We start from the raw sequence: 24348 nt of genomic DNA, 5'->3' as shown, positions 1-24348 counted from the left end.
CCATGAGGCCTCTATTCTGGCCCCCTGGGAAGGGTCCCCGCTCATGGGGGGTCTCTGGGTTGGAATACAGGCAGTAAAGATACTCTATTTTTTTTTTTTTTTTTTTGCTTTTTGGGTCACACCCAGCGATGCTCAGGGGTTACTCCTGGCTTTGCACTCAGGAATTACTCCTGGCGGTGCTTGGGAGACCATATGGGATGCCGGGGATCGAACCCGGGTTGGCCGCATGCAAGGCAAACGCCCTACCCGCTGTGCTATCGCTCCAGCCCCAAGATACTCTATTGAGAGGTTGACACCGCGCCCACCAGCTCCGCTGTCACTCAGAGTCAGTGAGGCCATCAGGGCTGGGGTAGCCTCCAAGCACCCCCCCCCTCCCGCCCCCCGCCCCGCCCTGGAGCCTGGGTCCAATCCCGCCTCGCCCGCCCCTCAGGCCCCGCCCCAGAGCCTGGGGGGGCCCAAGCCCCGCCCCTCCCGGGAGGCCTCGCCCCTCGCCGGCCCCGCCTGGAGCTCCTCCCCTTGCCGGCTCAGGGTCCCTGAGAACCCTAAGAACCCGATGAAAAAGAGGGGATTGGGGCGGGGGTGGGGGCGGGAGGGAAGCCGGGACGCTGGTGGTGGGATATGCACACTGGTGAAGAACAGGTATAGCTGAAACCCAAACATGACAACCTTGTACGTGTGCGTCTCTGTGATTCAATTAAAAAATAATAATAAGGGCTGGAGCGATAGCACAGCGGGGAGGGCGTTTGCCTTGCATGTGGCCGACCCAGGTTCGATTCCCAGCATCCCATATGGTCCCCCAAGCACCGCCAGGAGTAATTCCTGAGTGCAGAGCCAGGAGGAACCCCTGAGCATCGCTGGGTGTGACCCAAAAATAAAAAAGAATAATAATAATGAAAGCAAGCATGTATTCAGTTTAAGCCGGACAGTGCCCAGAGATCAGAGCGGGCCCAGGGCGGGCTGCCCTCACAGCGCCAGGCTCGGCTCTTCCCCAGGTCAGGCGGGCACTGAACAGGTAGCAAGGCCTTTCCTCCTCCTCCTCCCCTCCCTCTCCACTTCCCTTTCTCTCTTCCCCTTTCTTTACTTTCACACCTTCCCTTCCTCCTTCCTTTCTCCACCTCCCTCCTCCTCTTCCTTTTTTTGCTTTTGGGCCGCACCTGCTGTGCTCAGGGCGTCATTTGTCCTGGCTCTGCACTCCTGGTGGGCTCAGGGGACCATACGGGATGTTGAGGATCAAACACGGGTTGGCAAACGCCGTCCCCGCTGTACTATTACTCTGGCTCCATACAGTTTCTTTTTTTTTTTTTTTGGCTTTTTGGGTCACACCCAGCGATGCTCAGGGGTTACTCCTGGCTCTGCACTCAGGAATTACTCCTGCCAGTGCTTTGGGGTCCATATGGGATGCCGGGGATCGAACCCGGGTCGGCCGCGTGCAAGGCAAATGCCCTCCCCGCTGTGCTATCGCTCCGGCCCATGGCCCCATACAGTTTCTGAGCGCTCCTAATGGATGTATATTCAGTAAATGCAGACTCGGGCTCAAACTGGGCACCATATGGTTCCCCCAGCACCGCAGGGAGCAGCCCCAGGGGACAGCTCCCAGAATCTTGTTGGCCCAACCCGTGCCCCGATACGCTGGGAGTCATGGGTCTCTAGGGCAGTGCACCTGCACCTTAGAATTGTCCAGGAAGGCGGGGAGACAGCACAGCGGGCGAGGCTGACTCAGGTTGGACACCCCCACTAGACATGTTCCTGAGGCCCACTGGGTGAGGGGGGGATCCCCGCGCGCAGAGCCAGGAGTAACCACCAGGCTTGGCACCAAAGCAACAATAATAAAAAAATTCTTTTAGAAACACACGCACACATTTTTTTTTTTTTACACGAGACAAGAAGCTCTAGAGACAGTACGGGGGTAAAGGTGCCTGCCTCGCACGCGGCCCACCCAGGCTCGCTCTCTCGCACCCCTGAACCCAGAGTGACCCTGGAGACAACCTGGATTAAGACCTGAGCACCGGGACTGGAGCCATAGCACAGCGGGTAGGGCGTTTGCCTTGCACGCGGCTGACCCGGGTTCGATTCCCAGCATCCCATATGGTTCCCCGAGCCCCGCCAGGAGTAATTCCTGAGTGCAGAGCCAGGAGTGACCCCTGAGCATCGCCGGGTGTGACCCCAAAAAAAAAAAAAGAAAAGACCTGAGCACCGCCAGGTGCATCCCTATTAAAAAGCAATGAGATAAAAATTAAAAACACCTTCCCAGCGAGGAGGGTGTTTGCTTCGCACGCGGCTGTCCCGGGTTCGAGCCCCGGCATCCCGTAGGGTCCTCTGAGCACCGCCAGGAGTAATTCCTGACTGCAGAGCCAGGAGTAACCCCTGAGCATCGCCGGGTGTGACTCAATGCCCCCCCAAAAAAGGCCTTCCCGTATTTCCCCCCTCTGCCCTCGGGCATACCCCCTTCTGGGTACCCGGCTTGGGGGGCCACTGAGAGGGTTGATGGGGGCCCTCAGAGGAGGGGGCAGGAGTGCGGGGCAAGGGTGACGCTGGCTTTGGTCGCACGCAGGGCGTGATCACGGGGTGGACCTAGGGCTCCGAGCTACTGGGGAATCGGAATCGACAAGCTGGAACCGGGTCATGGCGATCCAGGCCGGGTCTGCCCATCGCCGCGGGATCCACGCCGGAGGGTCCTGGCTGCGGGGGCCTGGGGCCCGGAGAGCCGGGGCAGGGGAACCCCGGGCAGAAGGATCGTGGGCGCGAAACTGCGGACAGCGGAGACTCGGGGCCCTCAGGGCTGCCGGGGCGCGAATCAGCCATCAGGCGCGACAGGTCATCCACCAGGTGCCACTTCTCCTGCACCTGCTGCGGGGCGGGGCGCGGAGGTGGAGCCGGTGTCGGGAGGCCCCGCCCACAGCCCAACCCCAGGGAGGCCCCGCCCACAGGCCGCCCCATCAGTCCCTCCCAGCCTGGTCCCAGGACTCAGATCAGGGCTGGACATGCCACGCTGCTGTGGCCCGTCCTCAGGGGCCTCCCCCAGCTTGGCGCTGGGGGCGGGGCTGATCCTGCAGGTGCTCAGGGGACCTGGAACCCAAGTCTCCCACGTGCCAGTTGATCTCTCTCCAGGGCCACCCAAACTCTCAGAGTTTAGGTCCCGCCCCCACGTCTAACCTCATTCCCTTGGCGCTGACCCAGCTTGAGGCCGCGCTCTATATGCGCCCCTTTCTTTGGCTGTTGTTGTTGTCCTTGTTTGGGGCCACACCCAGCGGTGCTCAGGGCTGACTCCTGGCTCTGCGCTCAGGAATCACTCCTGGCGGTGCTTGGGGGACCACATGGGACGCTGGGGATCGAACCCGGGTCGGCTGTGTGCAAGGCAAACGCCCTCCCCACCGGACTATCTGTCTGACCCCAAACTGTTCCCTTTCTCCATCTTCTCTGCCTGGGCACCTGGTGGCAGCCCCAGTGTGGGGACAGCAGACAGTGGTCTCCTGCACGGCCACCCACACTCACCCACACCAGCTGCTTCCGGAGCTCCTGGATGGCCCGGGCATTGGCCTGGGACTGGGAGATGCACACAGTCAGGACCAGGCTGTGGACAGCCGGAGCCCAGGTTAGTTCCCCTGGACGGCAGAGGCCACTCCCCCTGCTCCCTCCCGCTGCACCCCAATGTTCTCAGAACGTTTCAGATTCTCAGCTTGCCCGTGGCCACCACACATGCCCTTCCTGGGCGGGGGGTGGGGAGGGGGAGGGCCTGGGCCCCTCGATGAGCACCTGAGCAGGACAAGAAGGGGGAAGCTGAAGGCGTGGGAGCCCAGGTAGTGGAGGACCAGCTGGCCAGCAGGAGGAAGCCGCAGCGCCACCAGCTCGGGGACCACCTGCCAGGGGGCTGAGTAGTTGCCGAAGAGGCCGCAGTCCCGGGAGGAGTGGACACTGGGGAGAGAGGACCCAGTGGGGCGGGATGTCAGGGCCTCGCAGGAGGGAGCTGCCCCTGCGGTCCCCGCCTCAGCCCCCTCCCTCACCTGCTGACCACGTAGCCCAGCGGCACTGCGGCCAGGAGCAGCCCCAGCAGGAGAACCAGCTGGAAGAAGAAGGTGGTGCTGGAGGCCCGGAAGCGCCGAGCAGACGCCCTGGAGTTCCGCAGCAAGGTGTACTGGGGGCGACAACCACAAGGGGGCGCTCAGCCCGCGGGCAGCCGCTGAGGGGTCGAGGTCAGGAAGGGGGGGGGCGGGCAGAGCGGTCAGCTGGCCGCCCTCCTGAGATCTTGGCCCTCACCTTCTTGAGGTAGAAGGTGAGGAAGATGAAGATGCTGTTGAGCAAAGGCAGCAGCGGACAGTAGAAGAGGCCCATCCAGGTGACCGTCTGTCCTGCCACGATGTCCAGCACGTTCTTGGGTACCAGAAACTCCTCCCGGTCCAGCCAGACCCAGAAGCGGCCCGAGCAGCGCTCCACCAGCAGCCTGGGTGGAGGGAGGGTCCGGCATTCCCCACGGTGAGGCCCACGCATGGGTCACCACAGTCGAGTATAAGGCTCGGGGGCCCCCAGCCCCGCTGCTGCACCCCAGACTCACCTCCTCGGCAGCGTGACCAGGAAGGTGAAGGCCACCGTGAGGAGGAAGTTGAAGGTGCTCAGCTTGTACAGCTCCTCGCCCACCGCGTTCTCCCAGCACTGCAGCAGAAGGAGCGTCACCCCGCGCGCCCGGAGGGCCCTGGACTCTCTAGGACTGAGTTAACCCGCGCCTGGAGGGCAGGGTGGGAGCAGGGAGCCCGCCCCCGTGTCAGGTGTAAGGGGGGCCCGAGAGAGCCCAGAGCGCTGAGCACAGGTTTGATCCCCAGGCATGGCCCCTGCCAGGAGCGAAACCCGAGCACAGAGCGGGGAGCAGCCCCTGAGCGCCCCCAAACCAAAGCAACAAACAAGAACAGGGAGGCAGCTCCCAGGCTCGAGGGGCAAGACCCCAGGGGGACACGGGAAGGGGCGCTACGGGGCTTGAGGGGGCGATCGCGGACGGCCGCTAAGGGCAGGGGTGCGGAGGGGGTGCTGCGGGGCCCCCCAGCCACCTGGTAGTCACAGACGTTGTAGCCATAGGACTCGCAGCTGGTCTTGTCCCTGCCAATGCACAGCATAGTCTGGCCCAGCGACAGTAAGAACATCCCCAGGCTGACCAGCTTGAGCACCACGCACCTGGGGGCGGGGCTGCGTCAGGAGCGGGGCTCCGTACTGGCCACGCCCATAGCCCAGCCCCACCCCGGACTCACCCCATTGGCCCAGCCTTCCCTTGGCCCGCCCATCACCGGTCCTTCACCCGCCTTAACCACCTATTGGCCACGTTCCGCTATGAACACGCCCCCGCCCCACCCCGCCCGCCCTCCCCGCCCCGCGCTGAGCTCAGCCCGGTCACTCCCAGCTTCCCGGCTGTTTCCCCAGAGCCCCGCCTCCAAATGACTCCTGGGAAAGGGTTCTAGGGTTCTGCTTGGGGAGCACGCGCTGGACAAGGCGCCACCGCCGCACCCTCGACGTGGCGGCGGAAGCGCTGCCGACAGCCCAGGGGCCTCCCCTCCGCACCCCTGCAGGCATGGTGCTGCGGACCCCTTGCAGACCGGTAGGAGTTTTGTTCTGTTGCGCCCCTGCGGCATTCTGATGTTTTTCTGAGTGCACGCGCGCTGCCTTGCAGAAGATGCGCAGCCCGGGCAACCCGGCTGGCCTGGGCCGTGCTCGCGACTGCCCGCCCAGCAGGGCAGAGCCAAGAGGCCGGCAGGGGCGCGGCCGGGAGCTCAGGACGGTGCAGGGCTGGTGCTGCTGCTGGTTTGAGGTCACAGCCCACGGCCTGTGGAGCTGGTGCTGGGGGCACCCCGGGGTGCAGGGATTGAACGTGGCTCCCAGCCAGAGCAGGGTTTGGGCCTGTACCCAGCGGGCGAGGAGCCTGATACTGGCCAAGGCATTCTGCCACGCAGAGCCCCCCCCCCCCTCTCTCTCGTCACACTCTGCGGTGCTCAGGGTTACTCCTGGCTCTCCGCTCAGGAATCTCTCCTGGTGGGCGCAGGGGACCATTGTGGGTTTTGTACAAGGCAAACACCCTACCCGCTGCACTATCGCTCCAGGCCTGCTTTCTTCATCTTTCCACTGGGATCAGGAAAGCCATGAGAGGACTGTCAGAGTAACCAGTGTGAGCCGGGGTGCCCATGGGGGCAGTTGGCCAGAGCGAGAGGATAGCGGGGAGGGCGCCTTTGTAGCCCGTGGCAACCGGGGTGCAATCCCCAACACCCCATACGGTCCCCTGAACCCTGTCAGGAGTGATCCCTGAGCACAGAGTCAGGAGTCAGCCCTGAGCACTGCTGGGTGTGCCCCGACAAGAAAAGAAACACAAAGAAAAGCCGGTACCCAGTGCCCCGACCCCACGGCCCCCAGCTGACCCAAGTGCCCACATGGCACAGGCTCCTGCTTTGCTCTGGTGGGAGGGAGGGGCCCGGGGGGCCGGGACGGTGTGTTGAGGGGCTGCCTGCTGGGGAGCCCCCAGACCCGCCGGCACCCCCCCAGCCACTCACCAGACCAGGGTGAGGTTGACCTCGGTGTTTGGGGGGTAGTTCTCCAGCTGGACCAGGAACAGGAAGAGCAGGGGACCCAGGAAGTTGGCCAGGGCTATGGCGCCGGGGGGCAGGTACTGGAGCAGCACGGATGAGGGGTCCTGCAGGAAAAGGCAGTGATGGCGCCCGCACAGTTCCCGGTCACTCGCTGCCAGCAGGCCCCCGGGCTCCTGGGCCCCTCACCTCCTTGTTGTCCTGCGAGTACTTGGTGGCCCAGAAGATGGTGCTGATGGCCCCGGCCACCAGGAGCGTGATGAGAAGGTTGGTCCGCAGGAAGCTGAGCAGGCGGCAGGCGCGCTGGGCCCTGGACAGCTGCTGGGCCAGCTGGAACCGCCGCCCCTCCTCCAGGGCCACCTGCGGGCGAGGGCACCCTCGGGTGGCGGCCACGCAGGAGCGCGTGGTGTGGGCAGACGGCTGTCTGTTTCATGTTGGGGGTCACACCTGGGTGTGCCCAGGGCTGACTCCTGGCTCAGCACTCAGCGATCACCCCTGGTGGGGCCCGGGGGACCCTCTGGGGTGCTGGGGATTGAACCCGGGTTGGCCGCATACAAGGCGAACGCCCTCCCCGCTGTGCTATGGCTCCGCCTGTTTCCCCTTGGTGATGGGGGTTATGTGGTGCTGGGGATGGAAGCTGAGTGTGCCACAGCCCCCCACCCCGCAGCACACACACACACACACACACGCGCGCACACACACACGCACACACGCGCACACACATGCACACACACGCGCGCACACACACGCACACATGCGCACACACACGCACACGCGCGCACACACACACGCGTGCACGCACACACACACGCACACACGCGCACACACACACACGCACACACACACACACACACACACACCTTGAACTCATTGCTGATCTCGTGCTTCTTGATGGCGGCTGCCTCGTGGCCGCGGATGCAGAAGTCCCAGGAGGAGAAGACCTTGGCGCTGAGCGGAGCCCTGTAGTCCTGGCCCAGGTACAGCTGCTGCGGCAGGCCTGCCACCATCCTGGGCAAGAGCGGCCAGGCTCGGTGTGTGTGCGCGCCGTGAGCATGCATGCGTGTGTCGTGTGTGTGTGTGTGCATGTTCACATGTGCCCCGGCCCACCCACCAGCCTCAGCAGGGGCTTCGCGTCTGAGGTGGGAAGCCCCCCGCACCCGTGCGCAGGCTTTGGCCATGGCCTGGGTGGGCAGGTTGCGGGTGTGGACACGGGGGCAGCACGGTCGGGGGGGCTCACACCCACCGCCACAGGGTCCCCCAGAAGGAGAGCAGCAGACAGGCCAGCGGGCTGAGCAGGTAGGCCAGGCGGATGCTGTAGGCCGAGGCGTGCTCGGGTCCCGCCCGGTACGCGCCGTAGAAGAGGTAGGTGTTGTTGAAGGCCTGGGGGCAGAGGGCAGCTGAGGCCGTGGCCTGCTGAGCCACAGCCTCAGCTGCTGACCCCCTGCCGACCGTCGTGGGGACTGTCCCTCTCACCGCTGTGCTTCGGGGTTTGGTTTCAGGGCGCTGCCCCCGGGGGACCCGCAGGGCGCCGGGTGGAGAGCGGGGGCGGCTGCATGAAAGGCAGGCACCCTCCCCGCCGCCCTATGGGGGTCCCTCGGGGTCCCGACTCTGTGCTGGACGGAGCCTGGGTGGCCCCCTGCGAGGCGAGTGCCTGCTCTGCGCCCCCCATCCTGTCCCTCCCCCAGACCCAGAGCCCAGCCACCACCCACGGCCCGGGCACACTGCAGGGCTGCTGGGTGTGGTCAGTAGGACACACACACACACACACACACACACACATACACACACACATACACACATGTGTGTGTGCCCGGGCTGGAGTGTGGCCCCCAAACCACACCAGGGCAGAGCGGCTGAGCGGGCTGAGTGCGGGCTCTGTGTGCGGGAGGCGCAGGGCTGGTCCCTGGTCCCACTCTGTCCCCCGAGCACTGCCTTGGGCTCCTCCAAGTAGCCAAAAAATACCCAACCCCATGCAGAAGAGCGGCACTATCCCAGAAAGGGTGGGGGTCCCGGGGAGGCGGGGTCACTCACCCTGCCCGTCAGAACGTCCCAGAGCCGGTTGTGGAACCTGGGGACACTGGCCTGGGCGCGGGGGCACTGGAGGGCTGGGAAGGGAGGGGCCGTCAGGGGGCCCCAGACCCAGGCTCCGCCCACCTCCTGCTGCCCCAGTGCCGGCACACTAGGCCGGAGGGTGCCCAGGATGCGGTGCCGGGTGATCCACATGTCCCGCCTCGCTGTCCCCGCGGGGTGCCGGTCACTCACTGGCGTTGAGGGCAGGTCCGGGGTCGGGGGAACGCAGCCAGGCCAGGGGCAGCAGGACGAAGCTGGCGGTCAGTAGCAGGGTCAGCAGGTTGAGCAGCAGCAGGAAGCGAAGGAAGGTGAAGTAGGACTGGATTCCGGTGCCGAAGAGCCCTGCGTGGACGCGGTGTGCAGGCCAGGAAGGGTGACCAGGCCGGCCCGTGGGGGCGGGGTGCGGGTGGGGACCCGCCTCCCGCAGGCCGCGCCGCACTACCGCCGCTCGCCGCCAGGGGCGCTGCCGCCCGCGCATCCCGGGGCGAGTGCAGGGCTGCGGGCCGGGGGTCGCCGGCATGGGGGCCCAGGATCCTTCCCCCGTGGAAGCTGGTGGGGAGAGTCGGGAGGGGCGCGCCTACCCCCGATCTCGTAGAGCGCCCCCTCCCAGAGGCCGCAGCCCCGGGCCAGCCGCCGTCCAGCGTCCCGCAGCCGCCGTCCAGCCTCGTGCCGTCCGCGCTGCCACCGCCGCGGCCACGAGCGGCCCGGCCCCGCGGGCTCCCGCAGCTGCCTGCAGCGGGGTTGACGCGGCCCTGAGTGCCCCGGCCGGGCAGCCGCCCCGCCGCCCGCCGCCCGCCGCCCGCCGCGGGCACGCACCGGATGACGCGCCTGTCCACCAGGGCGTAGGGCAGCGCGCGCACGGGCGTCCGGCAGGCGCGCACGCGGTCCAGCTCGGCCTCCCGCAGCTCCTCGGGGTCGCCCTCCGGCTCCGCGCGCGCCGGGCGCCGCATCCCTGCGGCCGGGGGACGTGCGAGCCCGGAGGCGCTCAAGGCCCCGCCTGGCCTCAGTTTCCCCTAGCTGTCAAACGGGGGGAGGAACGTGCCAGGACGCGGCCGGGCACCGGGGCTCCACCCGCGCGGTTTGCGTGCATGCGGAGGCCGGGGCCCATCTGCGCACGGAGTCAGGAGTAGGCCCTGAGCACCGCCAGCCGAGTCCCCCAAACAGACAGAAGCTGAGACCGCTCGTCCTCCTCTGGGGTCACTGCTCCCGCCTGCGTCGGCCTCCCCCAGCCCCGGGCGGCCCGCGGGGACCCTTCTCCCCTCTCTCCTGCCGCCCGGCCTCAGGACTGGCTCTGCCCGGGCCCCCCACGGCCTCCGGATGAGGAGGTGTGGCCACAGCCCTGGGAAGGGAGGGACCCCCCATCCCTCCCTCCTCCCCTCCCCCACCCGTTCTGCACCCCTTCACTTGGGTCCCCAGAACGGGCCCTGGGGCTGCCCCCTCCTCACCTTCAGGGAGCCCGGGAGGGGTCACATGACAGAAACCGTCACCCCACCACCCTGTCAGTGCTCCCTCCACCAGCCACTGCACTTCCTGTGGGGCCCAGGGGCGCAGACATGCGGGTGAGGGGGCGGGGGCGGGGTGCACGCGCCATGCGGCCAGTCAGAGCTTGGCGGGGTGTGGGAGGGTCTGCGGGGGGCTCATGGGGAGCCCTGGGCGGCCGGGGCTGGGCTGGAGATGGGCCGAGGCCCCTTATCTGCCGGGCCAGCTGGCCTGGGCGGCAGCGAGGAGGGCGGACCCCGCAACGGTCCCCTCAGCTTCCCGCCTCTGGCTTTGGCCCCGGGAGCTCGGCCAATAGCAAGCAGTGGGGGTGGGTGGGGGCGTGGGGGGTGGGAGCCCCTCGGGCTAAGGGGGTCTCCTGCTGCCTCCGCCTGCCCACTCATCCAGGGCTTCCTGCGGCTGGGCCTTGCTCCTCCCCTCTGCCTTCCGCGACCCCCGCTCGGTGCCAGTCCCACGCTGGTGCTGGGCGCACAGTTGGGGGCCGAGGGCAGTGCCCATGTCGGGGAGGAAGGGTAGGTGAGTGCCCCACCAGGCCTCAGTCAGGAGGGCTCCCCGGAGGAAGCGCCCTTGCTCGCCCTGACCCAGGGGTCCCACAGCACTAGGGCCTGGGGGCACTGGGCGACACTTGTGGTCCGCTCTGGTCTCTGAACTAGGCGCCCTGTGCGCCCCCCGCCTCCAGCCGCCCAGCCTCACTGCCCACCCCAGCCCGGCCTCCAGGCTGTCGCCCACCCGGCCCCCCAGCCTCGCGCCCCGCGGTTTCCCGGGCGCTTGGGGGGTCGCAGGCAGCAGTGGGGACAGCCTGACCCTTGCTACTGGGCCGGCAGGAAGTCGCGGAGGCCGAGGCCCGGGCGCGGGGGCTGCGCCTGGGCCGGCACCGACGCGGGCCCGGCCGGTCACGTGACGCCGCCCGTGGGCAGCGCGGCGCGGTCGGTCCCTCGGCGCCGGCCGTCGCGGCCGCGGGAGGTTCTCGGGGCGCCGCCGCCTGCTCGCTGCCGGGTGCCCCGACCTCCGGGTCAGGTGAGCGCCCCCTCCTCCTCCCGAGACAGCAGCCGGGCGGGCGCGGGGCCCCGGGAAGGCGCGCCCGGAACTCGGCCGGGCGGAAGTGCCCGGAGGCGAGGCGAGGCCAGGTGAGGCCAGGGAGGCCAGGTGAGGCCAGGGAGGCCAGGTGTGGCCAGGAGGCCAGGTGAGGCCCGGGGCCGTGCGGGTGTGACGGGGCAGGGGCGCCCGGCCCGCGCCCCCCCACCCCGCCTCTCGCCGCGCGCTCTGCAAGGGGTCCCGGGAGGGGGCCCCGAACACCCTCGGCGAGGCCTCTTGGGGGCCGCTGGGGCCCAGCCTGGGGGGGCCCGGGGGTCTGAGCCCCCAGGAGACCCCCGGAGCAGATCTGACGTGCTGGACTCCCTGCGGATCCGGCTGTGGATCCCGGGAGGTGGCTGGGGGGCTTCACCCCGCCCTCTCCTCCGCGGGTGCGCCCACAAAACAGGTCCCCTGCGCAGCTGGCCCCGGGCCGCCGGCGAGACAAAGGCCGCTTGTCCGGCGCGGTCCCGCCCCCTCGGGGCTTGGGAACGTGGGACGGTCCCTGGACTGCGGGGGGAGGGACGGTCACGGGCTCCGGGGCCGGGCAGGGGCATTTCCTGGCAGCGCCGCCCCCAGGTCACTCGCGGGCACAAGGAGGGTCTCGCCTGGACCTTTCTCGCTGCTGGACAGCGGCCCGGACCCCCGAGGGGCGCCTCCGCGCTCCCGGGCGGGGACAGCAGGAAGGCGGCGCGCCCAGCCCCCACCCTTCCTTCCTCCGCTTCCTCCTCCTCCTCCCGCCCCGCCCCGTGTGTGTGTGTGTGTGTGTGTGTGTGTGTTGGGGGGGAGGGCGGCCTGGTCGGACCCCCGTCACGGGTCTTGTGTCTGCAGATGGGCCCCAGCCCGGAGCTGCCCTAGGACCGAGGACATGGCCCAGCAGCGGACGTTTATCCTGGATGTCCCCGCGACCCCCGGGGATCAGGGGTGAGTGCCGTGGGCGGGGCTCTCCCCCGCCCCTCCCCCGCGCTGCCTTCTGAAGGGGGCTGTGGGGGCAGTGGGGGTGTGTGCTCTGGGGGCGGGGTCTGGGGTGTGGGGGCGGGAGCCGGGGGAGGGACTGTGGGCTGTGGGGGCGGGGTCTGGGGCGGGGCCCTGCGTGCCACCTCCGCCCACCTCTGTCCCCTTCTGTCCCCACTGTCCGCAGCCTGGAGCCCAGCCCCGACGACGAGGATGAGGTGCACGACTCCTTCCGGCAGCTCCTTCAGGAGCACGGCCAGTGGGCGGCCGAGGGGGACCTGGAGCTGCAGCCCAGGCGGGCCTCGGGTGAGGGGTGCTCCGGGGGTGCGGGGGGCCCGTGTCTGAGCACCTCCACACCTGCGCAGCTGAAACGGGGCACAGCCCCTGTGGGCCGTGAGAAACCTTAGAAATTCATTTAAGGGGCTGAGACAGGTGCAGGGGTTCACAGACGCCCCCTGAGCTGGGAGTCAGCCCCCAGCACAGAGCTGTGAGCACTGAGCACAGAGCCAGGAGTCAGCCCTGAGTGCTAAGGGAGCCCCCAAACCCAAACCCGAACATTCGCTGTAGGCGCCGAGAGGGCGAGGCGGGTGTGCAGGCGGAGGCGCGCGTGGCTCCCCAAACCAAACAGAAAACAAGACGTTTCCGAAGTATTTCCTTTCTGGTCCTGTGAGCACGTCAGCCTGTGCTGCGGGGATCCTGACTGCTTCCGGGGGAAGGGTCGCGGGCAGGGGTCCGCCCCACTCTAGACTGACCTCTGCCTCCCAGGTGGGGACCGCGAGACCCTCCTGGGGCCGGAGCTGGGCCCCGAGCTCAGCGCGGCCACGCTCCGCATCCTGTCGTGCATGCCCAGCCGGACCATCGGTGAGGCCCCTCCTGGCGCGGGGGTCCCGGGAGACAGGCGGGCGCTGGGCACGGGGCCTGCTGGCGGTGCTGACGGGTCCCGCACTCCCAGGCCGCAGCCGCGGGGCCGTTATCTCGCAGTACTACAACCGCACCATGCGGCTGCGGGCCAGCCGGCCCGGACTCCGCGCCGCGGGGCGCTCGGCCCGGCCCAGCCTGCGCGCCCACGACCTGGAGCTGGACCCCAGGGCGCGCGAGGAGCAGGGTGAGTGCGGGCTGCAGGGGAGGGGATGCGGGGCGGGAGGAGGGGGTGCGGGGCTGGGCTGCGAGGCCCGCGTGGGAGACGCAGACACCCCCCTCCACAGAGAAGCGTCGGCTGCTGGCCAGGGAGCTGCAGGGCCTGGCGCCGGCCCAGCGCGCGCAGATGCTGCGGTCCATGCCCCTGAGCCTGGCCGAGAAGCGTCGCCTGCGGTCAGTGCCCGGCGGGCGGGCGCGCGGGCGGGCGGGGCCGGGCACCCCTCTTTCCCGGCCTGACCCGTCCCCTCGCTGTCCCTCCCCTGCCGCAGGGAGGAGAGCCTGCCCCCCGGGGCGAAGCCGCGGGCCCGGGGCGGCCGGGGCCTGTCCTGCTGCGGCCGGCTGCTGGACGCCTGCGCCCTGGTAGGCCCCTCGCGCCCCCGCCCCGCCCCGCCCCGGGCTCCCGCACGGGGACCCCCACGGAACCTGCCGTGTCCCCGCAGGCCTCGCACGAGCTGGCCCTGGGGCTGCCGTCCGGCTGGCGGGCGCGGGCGCCCTGGCGCTACGCACTGAAGCGCATCGGGGCGCAGTTCGGCTCGAGCGCGCTCTGCTACTTCCTCTTCCTCACGACGCTGCTGCGCTTCAACGCGCTGCTGCTGCTGCCTCTGCTGGCCTTCGTGGTGGGCGTGCAGGCCGCCTGCCCGCCGCGCGCCCCCGGGCCGCCGCCCGCCTTCACCGGCCTGGAGCTGCTCACGGGCGGGGTGAGGCCGCGGGCGCGGGGCGCGGGGCGCGGGGGGGGGGGGGGGGCAGGGCGCGGCGCTGACCGCTGACCGCTGACCCCCGCTCTCCCCGCGCAGGGCCGCTTCACCCGCTCCGTCATGTACTACGGCTACTACAGCAACGCCACGCTGGGCCCGTGCGCCGCGGGCGCCGCCCGCCTGGCCTACAACATGCCCCTGGCGTACCTGCTCACCGTGGGCGCCGCCTTCTTCCTCACCTGCTTCACGCTGGTGTACAGGTAGGCCTGCGAGGGGGGTGCCCGCGGGCCTGCCGCCCCCTCGCCGCGCCGGCCCCGCGTCACCGTGCTCTGCCCGCAGCATGGCTCGCTCCTTCAGCGAGAGCTACCGCGTGGGCAGCACCCTGGGCGCGCACGCCCTCACCGCCTTCTGCGCCTGGGACTACAAGGTCACGCAGAAGTGGGCCTGCCGCCTGCAGCAGGACAACATCCGGACTCACCTGAAGGTCGTCGGCCCCCTGCTCCCCACCCTTCCTGTCCCTGTCCCCCCGGAGACCCCCAGGTGCCGCCGACGGGTGGGGCAGGGTGTGACCGTGTTCGTGCCCTGCAGGAGCTGCTGGCTGCCGAGTGGCGGCTGCGCCAGGGCCCCCGCGGCATGTGCGGGCGGCTGCGGCGGGCGGTGCTGCGGGGCGCCGCGTGGCTGCTGTGTGCGGGGCTCGCGCTGGGCTGCACCGTGGCCGTTTACTACCTCTCTGAACACATGCTCCAGGTGGGTGCGCGGCCCTGCCCGGTTCCGCCCCGGCCCCCCTTTCTGCCCGTTTCTCCGGTGTGGGGAGGAGGGGGGCCCCCGCTGCGGGAGGGGTGCAGCTTGGGGCCACCCCTCTCCCCATGGGCTGCCCCCCTGGAGCCCCCGGCCTCGCCCGGCAGTGACTGCTGACCCCGTCCCGGCAGAGCCCCGTGTCGGCCGAGCAGGCGGGCGCGCTGCTGGCTCTGCCCCTGGTCGTCTGTCTCATCAACCTGGTGGTCCCCTACCTGTTCCGCGGCCTGGCCGCGCTGGAGCAGCAGGAGTCCCCGGGGCTGGAGGTGTACGTGGCCATCTGCAGGTACGCGCGGCGGCCGGCCCGGGGCGCCCCCCACCCCGAGGCCCCGCCTCAGGCTCCCTCCCGCCCCCAGGAACCTCCTCCTGAAGATGGCCACCCTGGGCGTCCTGTGCTACCACTGGCTGGGCCGCAGAGTGGCCACCCTGCGTGACCAGGTGAGGGCGCGGGCGGGCGGGGGCGGGCCCTGGCGGGGGCGGGTCCCACGTCCCCCCCTCCACCCCCCCTCGCTGAGGGTCCCCTCTTCCTCTTGCAGTGCTGGGAGGACTTCGTGGGCCAGGAGCTGTACCGGCTGGCGGTGCTGGACTTCATCTTCACGCTGCTGGACACGCTCCTGGGGGAGCTGGTGTGGAGGTGAGGGGGGCGCTGGCCTGTCGGGAGGTGGCCGGGAGGAGGCCACAGTGCCCTCACGCCTCCTGGGACTCTTCTGGTGCACGGTCACCCGGCAGCGATGGTTCTGCGAAAGCGGGAAAGGGGGACCGGCCGCGCGGGTTTCAGCTGTAGGAAAACTGCCCTGGGGAGCCTCCGGCGGGGACCCCAGACCCCGCTCCTATGGGCGGAGCCAGGGAGGGGTGGGGGAGTGGGCAGTGCTGGAGGGACCAGGTCACCTTAGGGACCGTCCTCTGGACCCAGACTCGTGTACGAGAAGCAGCGGAAGAAGAGAGGGAAGCCCGAGTTCGACATTGCCCGGAATGTTCTGGAACTCATTTACGGGCAGACCCTGATCTGGTGAGCACCTCCCGCCCTCGTGTCGCTGCTGGAGCCCCGCCCGCGGGCGGGGTGGGGTGGGGTGTGGCCGGCCAGCCTCTGACTGCGCCCCCGGGCCCACAGGCTGGGGGTCCTCTTCTCGCCGCTGCTCCCCGCGCTGCAGATCCTCAAGCTGCTGGTCCTCTTCTACGTCAAGAAGGTGAGACGGGCCCGGGGGTCCCTGTGCCTCCGTGTCCCCTCCAAGCCAGGGGACCGGTCCAGCCGCTTAGATATGCGGGGGTGGGCCTGTGGGCGGGGTGGGCAGCAGCACGGTGGCGAGCGTCACGTGACCTCTGTCCCCAGGCCAGCCTCATGGCCAACTGCCAGGCACCGCGCAGGCCCTGGCTGGCCTCGCACATGAGCACCGTGTTCATCTCGCTGCTCTGCTTCCCCGCCTTCCTGGGCGCCGCCGTCTTCCTCTGCTTCGCCGTGTGGCAGTGAGTGGGCGCTGGGGGCGGGGCCGGGGCGGGGCCGGGGCGGGGCCTGGGCTGGGAGCCATGGGGATGGGGCCGGGGGCGGGGCCTGGGGCCGTGGGGGCGGGGCTGGGGCGGGGTCTGGGGTTGTGAGCTGTGGGGGCGGGGCCTGGGGCGGGGCCTGGGGTGGGAACCATTGGGACGGGGCAGTGGGGGCGGGGTTTGGGGGATCCGTGGGGTGGGGCCTGGGGCGGGGCCTAGGGGTGGGAGCCATGGGGGTGGGGCCGTGGGCGGGGCCTGGGACCGTGGGCGGGGTCTGGGGTTGTGAGCCGTGGGGGCGGGGCCTGGGGTGGGAGCCTTGGGGATGGGCCGTGGGTGGGGCCTGGGGCGGGGAGCCGTGGGGGCCCGTGGGGGGCCTTGTGGCTCCCCAGGCAGAGCGCCCGCCGCCTCTCCCCAGGGTGAAGCCCTCGCGCACCTGCGGCCCCTTCCGGACCCTGGACACCATGTACGAGGCGTGCCGGGCCTGGGTGCGGCACCTGGAGGCGGCGAGCCCCGGCGTGTCCTGGGTGCCCTGGGTGCACCGCCACCTGGTCGAGGACCCCTTCCCCACCTTCCTGGCGTCAGCCCTGCTCATGTGAGTGCGGGAGGCGGCGCCCCCCGCCCGGGCCCGCGGCCCCGCCTCACGCCTCTGTCCCGCAGGGCCGTCATCTACCTCAACATCCAGGTGGTGCGGGGCCAGCGCACCGTCATCGCCCTCCTCAAGGAGCAGATCAGCAACGTGAGTCCGGGGGCAGGGCGCGTCTGTGAGGGGGGCGGCCCCCAGCAGCGCCGGGGAGGGGGCACTCCACCGGTGCCTGTGGTCTGGCCCCTTCTGGCGGCGCGGGGGGTGGGGGGCAGGCGCCCTCTGCCCCTGAGAGCTGTCCCCGGCCTCAGCGTGGTTCAGGGGGACATTTAGAACCCGAGGCCGCGCACCTGGTCTCCAGTGAGGGCGCCGTGGCCGGAGGTGGCAGAGCCCAGTTGCGCTGTGGGGGCCGCGGGGGCCTCTGCTGAGCGCATGGCTGGGGGCGTTGGTGCTGCCCAGCCTGGTCACTGCTCCCAGCCCGTGTCCCCGCCGCGCTAGTGGTGGCGACGGCAGCAGGGGGGCCGGGGCCTCTCGGCTTTCCTGCCTCTGTTTGGGGGCCTCTTCGCCTGCTCCCCGCGGAGGGTCCTGCTCTGTGGTGTCTGTGTAGTGGGCGCGGGCCGGGCGGCTCAGGCCTCTGACGGTCCCTCTGGCCCTTTCAGGAGGGCGAGGACAAAATTTTCTTGATCAACAAGATTCACTCCGTCTACGAGAGAAAGGAGAGGAGCAGGTGAGGCTCGGGCGGCCCCAGGGCCCTGGCGTGCGGGCTCCCTGGAGGTCTGGGGCGGCTGAGAGGGAACTGGGACAAAACAGGAGACATGAAGGAGCCGCCCTCGGGGCCCGGCCTCCCGGTGCTCCCGAGTCTCGGGCATCCTGACCCCCTCTGGGTCAGATGCGGGGCTCCCCATCCCCCCGCCCACGTCCCCGCCAGCTGCCGCTGTGGGGTCTGTGCGGGGCCCCCGGCCTCCAGGCCTCTCATCTCCCGTGGTGACCCGCTGTGCCGCAGGGCTGGCAGGACGGAGGCTGCGGAGATGCCACCAGCTGTGCCCACCGAGAACCTGGACGCCTGGTAGCGGAGCAGGCCTGGCGCTGCGTGGTCTCTTGCTCCCTGCGGGCACCAGCTGGGTCCTGGGGCCATTCTGCTGAGCTCTCCCCTCCCCTCTCCACGCTGTGGCCGGCCTCAGTTGCTATTTATTCTGATTAAACATTTTTCTTTTGCCAAGCGGCCTGTGTCCCGGGAGCCCGGCTGATGGGCGTCTGCAGCCTCTCCTTGCGCCAGGCTTGGCAAGTGGCTGCGGAGCCCCTGGTGCCCACCACAGGCCTGGCCCAGGGCCTTTGTGGACCCCTGCGCAGTAGGACAGGTCGGGCCCACCCAGGGGCTGGTCTCTCAGAGGCCCTGGCAGTGGAGCCTGTGGTTCTGGACACTGTTGAGCTGAGGTGGTCACAGCCCAGTGTCCAAAGTCAGGACCTGTAGTAGGTCCTGGCAGGAAAAAGGGTCAGTGTTGGATGTAGCCAGCTGGCTGCCCGACCTCCTTCACCCCTGAAATCAGCCCTAGGATTTGCTCCTGTATTGGCGCCCTCTCTGGGTCAGAGGTCACCTGGCACCATGGGCTGCTGCGGGGGACACAGCTCCTGGGCTGTCAGGACCCCCGGCGACACGGCCAGCGCGGGGTGGCTGGTTGGGAAAGGGTGAGACTGGCCTTGCTCTTCCCCTCAGTCCCTGTCATGGGCCCATTCACCAGCCTCTGACATGAGGATGAGGCACCAAGGAGCCGTGAAGGGTGTGGCCAGGGCCTGTTCCCGTAGGTCACGGCCCCTTCACAGCCCCTGGTACGCCTGCAGGCTGCGGCGCTGGACGAGGCCCTGAGCTTCCTGGGAAGAGCCACAGGCCTGGGCCCCCGGCCGGGGCTGCGGGGGGCTGCGGGGGCCTGCAGCTCTGGCGGCCACGTCCTCCCCAGCGCCCGTTGGGAGGTGCGCAGACACCAGCTGCAGGGCACAGCCACGAGCCAGGTGTGCCAGGCTGGCCAGCGGCCCGACGCCAACGAGAGCCTTGCTCCTGCCACTCACGCTGCTGCCAGGCCCCAGTGCCAAGGGTGCGGCTCGTGGCCTAATCCCTAACCCACCTACGTGCCGGGGCCCCTGCTCCATTCCCGGGCTCTGGGCTGTACTTGGCGTCTGTGGTGACAGGCCCGAGGCAGCGCTGGTCCCTCCGGGGCATCTGCAATGTGCCATGGCCAGTCCTGGGGCTCAGGGTGCCTGTGCCCTGCTGGGGAATGGGCGGTCGACCCCCATCGCCGTACCCGTTCCCCTGGCATCTTTCCTGCTCGGACTCCAGCCCGTGCCGTGGCTCCGGGCTGGTGGGGCTCCGGCACGGTCGCCTCTCGTGTGGGCCACGGGAGCAGCAGCTGGCACAGCAGCGGTGGGACGCAGGCGCTCCTCAAAGCAACGTGGCTGCAGGACATGCGAGAAGCTCCGAGTCCCGGGGCCACAGCGAGTCCAGCGGGGAGGGCGCTTGCCGTGCACACAGCTGACCCACTTCCACCCGGGCACCCCCCACATGGTCCCTGGCACCTGCCAGGAGTGATCCCTGAACTCAGCCGGAAGCAGGCACGGATGGGTGTGCCAACGACCAAAAGCACCCGGGGGCCCTGCACGACTCAGGCAGGAAAATGCCAAGATCTCGAGGGAAGGGCACGGACAGTGGAGGGAAACCAATGAGATCTGTCTTTGAAAAATTAAAAAAAAAAAAAAACAACAAAAAACCCAAAACCAACCCATTTATTTGAACAGCCAAGAAAAAAATTGCAATTTATTAAGATTCAACAAAGCGTTGTACTTGTGGAAGCAACTTTCGGTGCATGTTCTTCAACAATCACATTCTATGAGGAGAAACATTAAGAGCCACAAACTTGCTTTTTTAATCTCAGAGTTACAGACATCTTTAATTCAAAAGAAACGGTCAAAAAAAAAAAAACAAAACACCCCCGAAAACTCCCCCCCAACCCAACGAAAAAACAAAACCAGATTCTTCCACCCCCAATTTTAAAGTCTCAGGAGTTTGACAACTCCGTGCTCACCCGCGGGCGCAGGTGCCCGGGGTGGCGAGCTGCGACTCAGGGGCGCCTAGCTACCAACACTACTCACTCGGGAACAGAAGCCTGGAGCCCAGTTTGTGCATAGTTCATGATCCTCTAGAAAACCAGCTTTTGTTGATCTGCAAAACCTTGCAGGACCTTTTTTTTTAAAACTTTTTAAAAATTTTTTATATTTTTTTCTTTTTTTCCTTTTGATAAAACCATTAAAAAGCTAATTAAAAAAAATGTAATGCACAAATTTCCTGATCAGGCAGGCAGGGAGCACAATGTTCATATATATATATATTTTAAAACATACTTGAGGGTATGTTACTCCATTGTCTTTCTTTCTTGCAAAACAATCAAAACATTGATCATTTTTTTTTTTAAAACATAAAGCAATTTTTAATATATAAAGCACTCTTCAAACATCTATTTCTTTTGAGTCCGTTATTTGGTAAATATGTAACTGCTACACATTAGAGATTAGGGATTTTTCTTCTTTGTGTGTTTTTTTTTCCTCTTTTTTCATTTTTTTCTTTTTCTTTTTTTTGTTGGTTTTTTTTTTTTAAATAACATCTTCAGTGCTAGGAGTCGGGTTTAAAAATACATGACTGGTCGGGGCTGCCCTCGGAACCGGCCTTCCTGAGAGGGCAGCGCCTGTGCAAGACAGCGGCGCGGGCGGCGCGGGCGGCAGGTCGCGGCGTGGCGGGGACTGTCCGATCCCGGGCTCTGGAGTAGCGCATCTGCATTCTGAAAATAGGCTCTTTACCACGGAAGTCTTTTTTTTTTTTTTTAATTCCTTTAAAAAACATTTTTTAAATCTTAAAGTCTGAAGGAGAAAAAGGTCTGTAAACAGGTGGGCGCCCGCAGCCGAGCGCCACCACCAGTCCAAGTGCTCGTTCGCGTCCCGCCGCGGGACGTGCATGTCCACAAGGGTCTATGGCCACAGTCCAGCGACGGCCCCTCCTCTCCGCCTCCGCTCCCCGGCGCGCCCACGCGGGCAGAGTCCTGGAGTAAACATCGACACGGGGCCGCCCGCGTGGGCCCGTGGCTGGAGGGCGCGCGGCCACTCAGTGCAAAGGGGCCGCCGAGGGCTCGCAGGCGCCCGAGCGCGCCGGAGAAGGTATACTGCATCGCGGGGGGCCCCGGCCCGCCGCCCGCGCGCGCCCCGCGCACACGCGCGCCCCGCGCGCACACGCGCACGCACACGCGCGCGCAGGCTCCGCCAGGCCTGCCCTCGCGCGGCCCGGGCGCGCGGGCGGGCGGAAGGTGTTCACATTTCATTATTGGCCTGCTGGGTTCAAGTATTTGCATGTTTGATATGTCTTTTCTTTTTTAACTTTTAAAAAATAGTTTTTTTGGGATAAAAAATGACATGAAGAAGTAATGAAACAAGGGACATGTGCACGGGCGGCTCTGTGGGGACGAGGGCTGGGCGCGCCCTCAGCGAGGGGCACCCGGCCGCGGTGCCCCTGGAAATGTGCATAATCGTCACCGGCCCCCTCCCGCCCCGCCCCCACAGAACCCCCTTTCCAGCCCAGGATCTGAAAAGTGCCCTTCATGATAGAACTATTCTAAGCAGCTTTTATACTTAAAAAAAAAAATCAAAAATGACACACACCAGACAAACGTAAGACAACACAAAATCAAAAGCTGTGAGAGGTCCTGTCTCCGCGCAGGCCACGCGCCGGGAGCTCGCCTTCGGGCTGGCCCTACATGGACTCGCCGCTGAGCAGGTCCCCGGGGAGCAGCGTGTTCAGGGGGGTGGGGCTTCCGATCACTCTGCCGTCGTCCGTGCTGGGGGGCCCCCACAGGCTGCTCGAGTACTGGGGGACCCCGCCCCACAGCAGGTCGCTGCTGCCCTTGCCGGCCAGGCACGGGGCGTTCCAGTGGCCAGCGTCACTCCGGACCAGGCCGTGGGAGCTGCCCGAGGTGCCCAGCCGCGTCTGGCCGGCGCCGGTGCTGGACTGCCAGCTGGAGGTGGGAGGCAGGGCCTGGCCCTGGGCTAAGAAACGGTTCACTTCTTCCTCACCAGCAAACTCCGCCAGGATGGTGGTGTTCCCCAGGACACACCTAGAAGAGCAGGGCACTGGTCAGACACCTGTTCACTAGAAGCACGAACACGGAGGCACCTTTGCGGGGAGTGGGGGGAGGCGAGGGGGGACAGATGATACCGCGGCAGCCGTGGCTCGGGCCAGCTCTGGACACCCCAGCAGCACCGGGGCCAGGTCAGTCCTTGGAAAGCAGCCAGCACGGGGAGACACACACGTGAGGAATGTCACCCTGCTCCAGAGCACGGGCATGGAGGGGATGCTCCCTGACGCACTGTGGAGGCCAGCTTCATGCTGCAAGCAAGCCCAGTGAAGACGACAAGGAAAGGAAACGACGGATCACAATTCACCACAGTATCCGCCAACTGGAAACAGTAGCACATTAAAAAAAATATCCGCCACAATCCTGAGGCCAGAGGCCAGCACAGTGGGGAGGGCGTTTGCCTTGCACGCGACCAACCCGTGTTCGATCCTCAGCATCCCAAATCCCCGAGTCCTGTCAGGAATAATAACTGAGTGCAGAGCCAGGAGACCCCTGAGCATCGCTGGGTGTGACTCCAAAAGAAAAAAATATGTAGGGGCTGGAGTGATAGCACAGCGGGGAGGGCGTTTGCCTTGCATGCGGCCGACCCGGGTTGGAATCCCAGCATCCCATATGGTCCCCTGAGCACCGCCAGGGGTGATTCCTGAGTGCAGAGTCAGGAGTGACCCCTGTGCATCGCCGGGTGTGATCCCAAAAGCAAAAAAAAACAAAAACAAAACCCACCAAAAAAGAAAAAAATATGCATACACCACAAGCTCCCGGAAGAGAGTGATGCAGTCTCCTGCCCCCGTGCCTGTCTTCACTGGGCCCCTCGGAGGGGGGCGGGTTGAGTCTCTCTCCCCACCCTGAGCAGAGCCTGGCAGCTGAAGACCTCTGGAACCCAGCCACAACCATGCTCAAGGCCCCTCTCCACATGCTCGGACAAGCCTCACGCATGAAGGAAGTGGCAGAGCCCAGGTATGTGGGACCCGGGGCTGAGACCTCCAAGCCTGCTCGGATTGGGACTGGGCCTCCTCCACCCAGACCCCCATTTTCCAGTAGCTTGGCAGCCACACCCACAAACTGCCCAGAGCAATGGTACAGCAGGCAGCGCACTTGCCTTGAAGTCAACCCGGGTTCCACACAGGATCCCGAGTCCCACCAGGAGTGACCCGAGGGCAGTTAGGAGTGACCCAGGCCAGGTGTGGCCCCCAAATCCAAAGCAAAACAAAAAATTGGAATCAAGAACTCTTACCACTCAGTAGCAACAAAAAGGAGAACCCGAAGGGTCTGAATGGACATTTCCCCAAGACGCCCAGAGACGGCAAACAGCCACATGCACAGGCGCAACCAAGAAACCTCCAGGCCCGAGCCGGGACCCAGCGGCCACGGATGCAGATGGTGGGAAGGGACCCTGCATACTGCTGGGGGTGGAGGCTGTGGCAGCGACTACGGCAAGCAGGATGGAGGTGCCACAGGAGGGTTGGGGCCTCCACACATGCCCATCTGGGTCGGACCCCCAGCCCCACAGCCCTGGAGCGGCAGGGACTGAGCCCTGGGCACAGAGCCAGGAGGAAGCCCTGACAAAATCCCTGGGGGATCGGCAGGAGGGGTCAGCGTCAAGAGCGGCTCTCGGACGCAGGGCAAAAGCACAGAAGGGAACGGCACTCATGGCCGCAGATGCGCAGTGGGGGTCATGGAGAGGACCCCGTGTGGCCATACCCTGTCATGGCAGGGGGACAGGGAAGGACAGTTCTGGGCCTCCAGCTCGGTGGGGAGGTGGGAGATGAGGAGTGAGCGCTGGAGGCGGCTGCCCAGCAGGTCCAGCCGCGACAGGAGGGGCCTTGGCCGCCTCGCCCTGGGCTGGTGAGCCTGTGCGCCGGGACGGGGTACCAGCCCGGGGTGCCCTTTCTGAGTGGGTCACACTGCTGGGCGCTCAGGAACGTGCCCTGGGCCTGTGTCAGGAGTGGCCCCTGGTGGGGACAGTGCTCAAGGCCGCTGTGCCCGTCTACTGTCCCTCCAGCCCCCAAACAGCGGGAGGCTGAAGCAGAACCCAGAGGAGCGCCGGGCTGGGGACACAGCGCAGGGCAGGCGCGGCCGCGCTTCACCCGGGTCGGGTCCCAGAGCGGGGCCAGGAGTGGCCCAAGTCACATGCAGACCCCCAAAACAAACTCGTCCCGGCGAGAGCAGCACCACGCTCCTGGCCCACCTTGCTGGCCTCCTCTGCGCCATCTCCAGCTGGGCAGGGCCAAAGCCCGCCCGCTGCTCGGCCCCCACTGCAAGCAGCTGTGCCGGCTCCCGGCCATGGTGTGGTGCCCTGGGCGCCGTGGATGCTGTGGGTGCTGTGGGTGCTGTGGGCACTGTGG

General features: G+C 67.0%; 3 protein-coding genes across 9 annotated transcripts in view; 1 reads left to right on the top strand and 2 right to left on the bottom strand.

Annotated features, from left to right (window-relative positions):
- Positions 1-1470: 1470 nt before the first annotated feature.
- Positions 1471-9826, bottom strand: TMC8 (transmembrane channel like 8). The gene is made up of 15 exons (XM_055131012.1): positions 9441-9826; positions 9206-9354; positions 8817-8966; positions 8586-8659; positions 7798-7934; positions 7415-7562; positions 6744-6914; positions 6522-6661; positions 5037-5160; positions 4550-4647; positions 4255-4438; positions 4002-4132; positions 3754-3912; positions 3493-3571; positions 1471-2847 (listed from the first exon to the last, which is right to left on the bottom strand). The coding sequence occupies exons 1-15, from the start codon at positions 9572-9574 to the stop codon at positions 2572-2574; spliced, it is 2154 nt and encodes a 717-aa protein (XP_054986987.1). The 5' UTR covers positions 9575-9826; the 3' UTR covers positions 1471-2571.
- Positions 5398-19531, top strand: TMC6 (transmembrane channel like 6). 5 transcript variants are annotated; one of them, XM_055131011.1, is made up of 22 exons: positions 5398-5578; positions 7476-7531; positions 12024-12116; positions 12334-12452; positions 12912-13007; positions 13099-13251; positions 13352-13457; positions 13553-13643; positions 13724-13981; positions 14078-14238; positions 14318-14462; positions 14567-14725; positions 14908-15059; positions 15130-15211; positions 15310-15407; positions 15687-15782; positions 15885-15960; positions 16104-16237; positions 16671-16847; positions 16913-16991; positions 17495-17562; positions 18675-19531. In XM_055131011.1, the coding sequence occupies exons 3-22, from the start codon at positions 12061-12063 to the stop codon at positions 18697-18699; spliced, it is 2331 nt and encodes a 776-aa protein (XP_054986986.1). In that variant the 5' UTR covers positions 5398-5578; positions 7476-7531; positions 12024-12060; the 3' UTR covers positions 18700-19531. The 5 variants fall into 5 exon arrangements, with proteins under 5 accessions (XP_054986986.1, XP_054986982.1, XP_054986983.1 ...); XM_055131007.1 differs by lacking the exon at positions 18675-19531 and adding an exon at positions 17839-18057 and having other exon boundaries at positions 5399-5578; XM_055131008.1 differs by lacking the exon at positions 18675-19531 and adding an exon at positions 17839-18057 and having other exon boundaries at positions 5399-5578; positions 7476-7585.
- Positions 19532-21256: 1725 nt separating this feature from the next.
- TNRC6C (trinucleotide repeat containing adaptor 6C) overlaps positions 21257-24348 on the bottom strand; it is a 104931-nt gene continuing 101839 nt past the window's right edge. For all 3 annotated transcript variants that reach the window (XM_055131006.1, XM_055131004.1, XM_055131005.1), the window contains exon 23: positions 21257-21982. In XM_055131006.1, the coding sequence (XP_054986981.1) occupies positions 21622-21982 (361 nt within the window). In that variant the 3' untranslated portion in view covers positions 21257-21621. The remainder of the gene's footprint in view (positions 21983-24348) is intronic.

This window comes from Sorex araneus, chromosome 3 (assembly GCF_027595985.1).
Source record: "Sorex araneus isolate mSorAra2 chromosome 3, mSorAra2.pri, whole genome shotgun sequence".
NCBI lineage: Eukaryota > Metazoa > Chordata > Mammalia > Eulipotyphla > Soricidae > Sorex > Sorex araneus.
This window is presented reverse-complemented; position numbering and strand designations above follow the sequence as displayed.

What these genes read in the sequence shown, in the direction of transcription:
- TMC6 (XM_055131010.1), top strand. Translation starts at nt 12,061, where the DNA reads ATGGCCCAGCAGCGGACGTTTATCCTGGATGTCCCCGCGACCCCCGGG. An exon ending in GCGACCCCCGGGGATCAGGG is followed by an intron (nt 12,117 to 12,333) that starts GTGAGTGCCGTG and finishes CACTGTCCGCAG; the next exon opens with CCTGGAGCCCAGCCCCGACG. An exon ending in TGGAGCTGCTCACGGGCGGG is followed by an intron (nt 13,982 to 14,077) that starts GTGAGGCCGCGG and finishes CTCCCCGCGCAG; the next exon opens with GGCCGCTTCACCCGCTCCGT.
- TMC8 (XM_055131012.1), bottom strand. Translation starts at nt 9,574, where the DNA reads ATGCGGCGCCCGGCGCGCGCGGAGCCGGAGGGCGACCCCGAGGAGCTG. An exon ending in TTCTGGGGGACCCTGTGGCG is followed by an intron (nt 7,563 to 7,797) that starts GTGGGTGTGAGC and finishes GCTCTTGCCCAG; the next exon opens with GATGGTGGCAGGCCTGCCGC. An exon ending in TCACCTTCTACCTCAAGAAG is followed by an intron (nt 4,133 to 4,254) that starts GTGAGGGCCAAG and finishes TGTCGCCCCCAG; the next exon opens with TACACCTTGCTGCGGAACTC.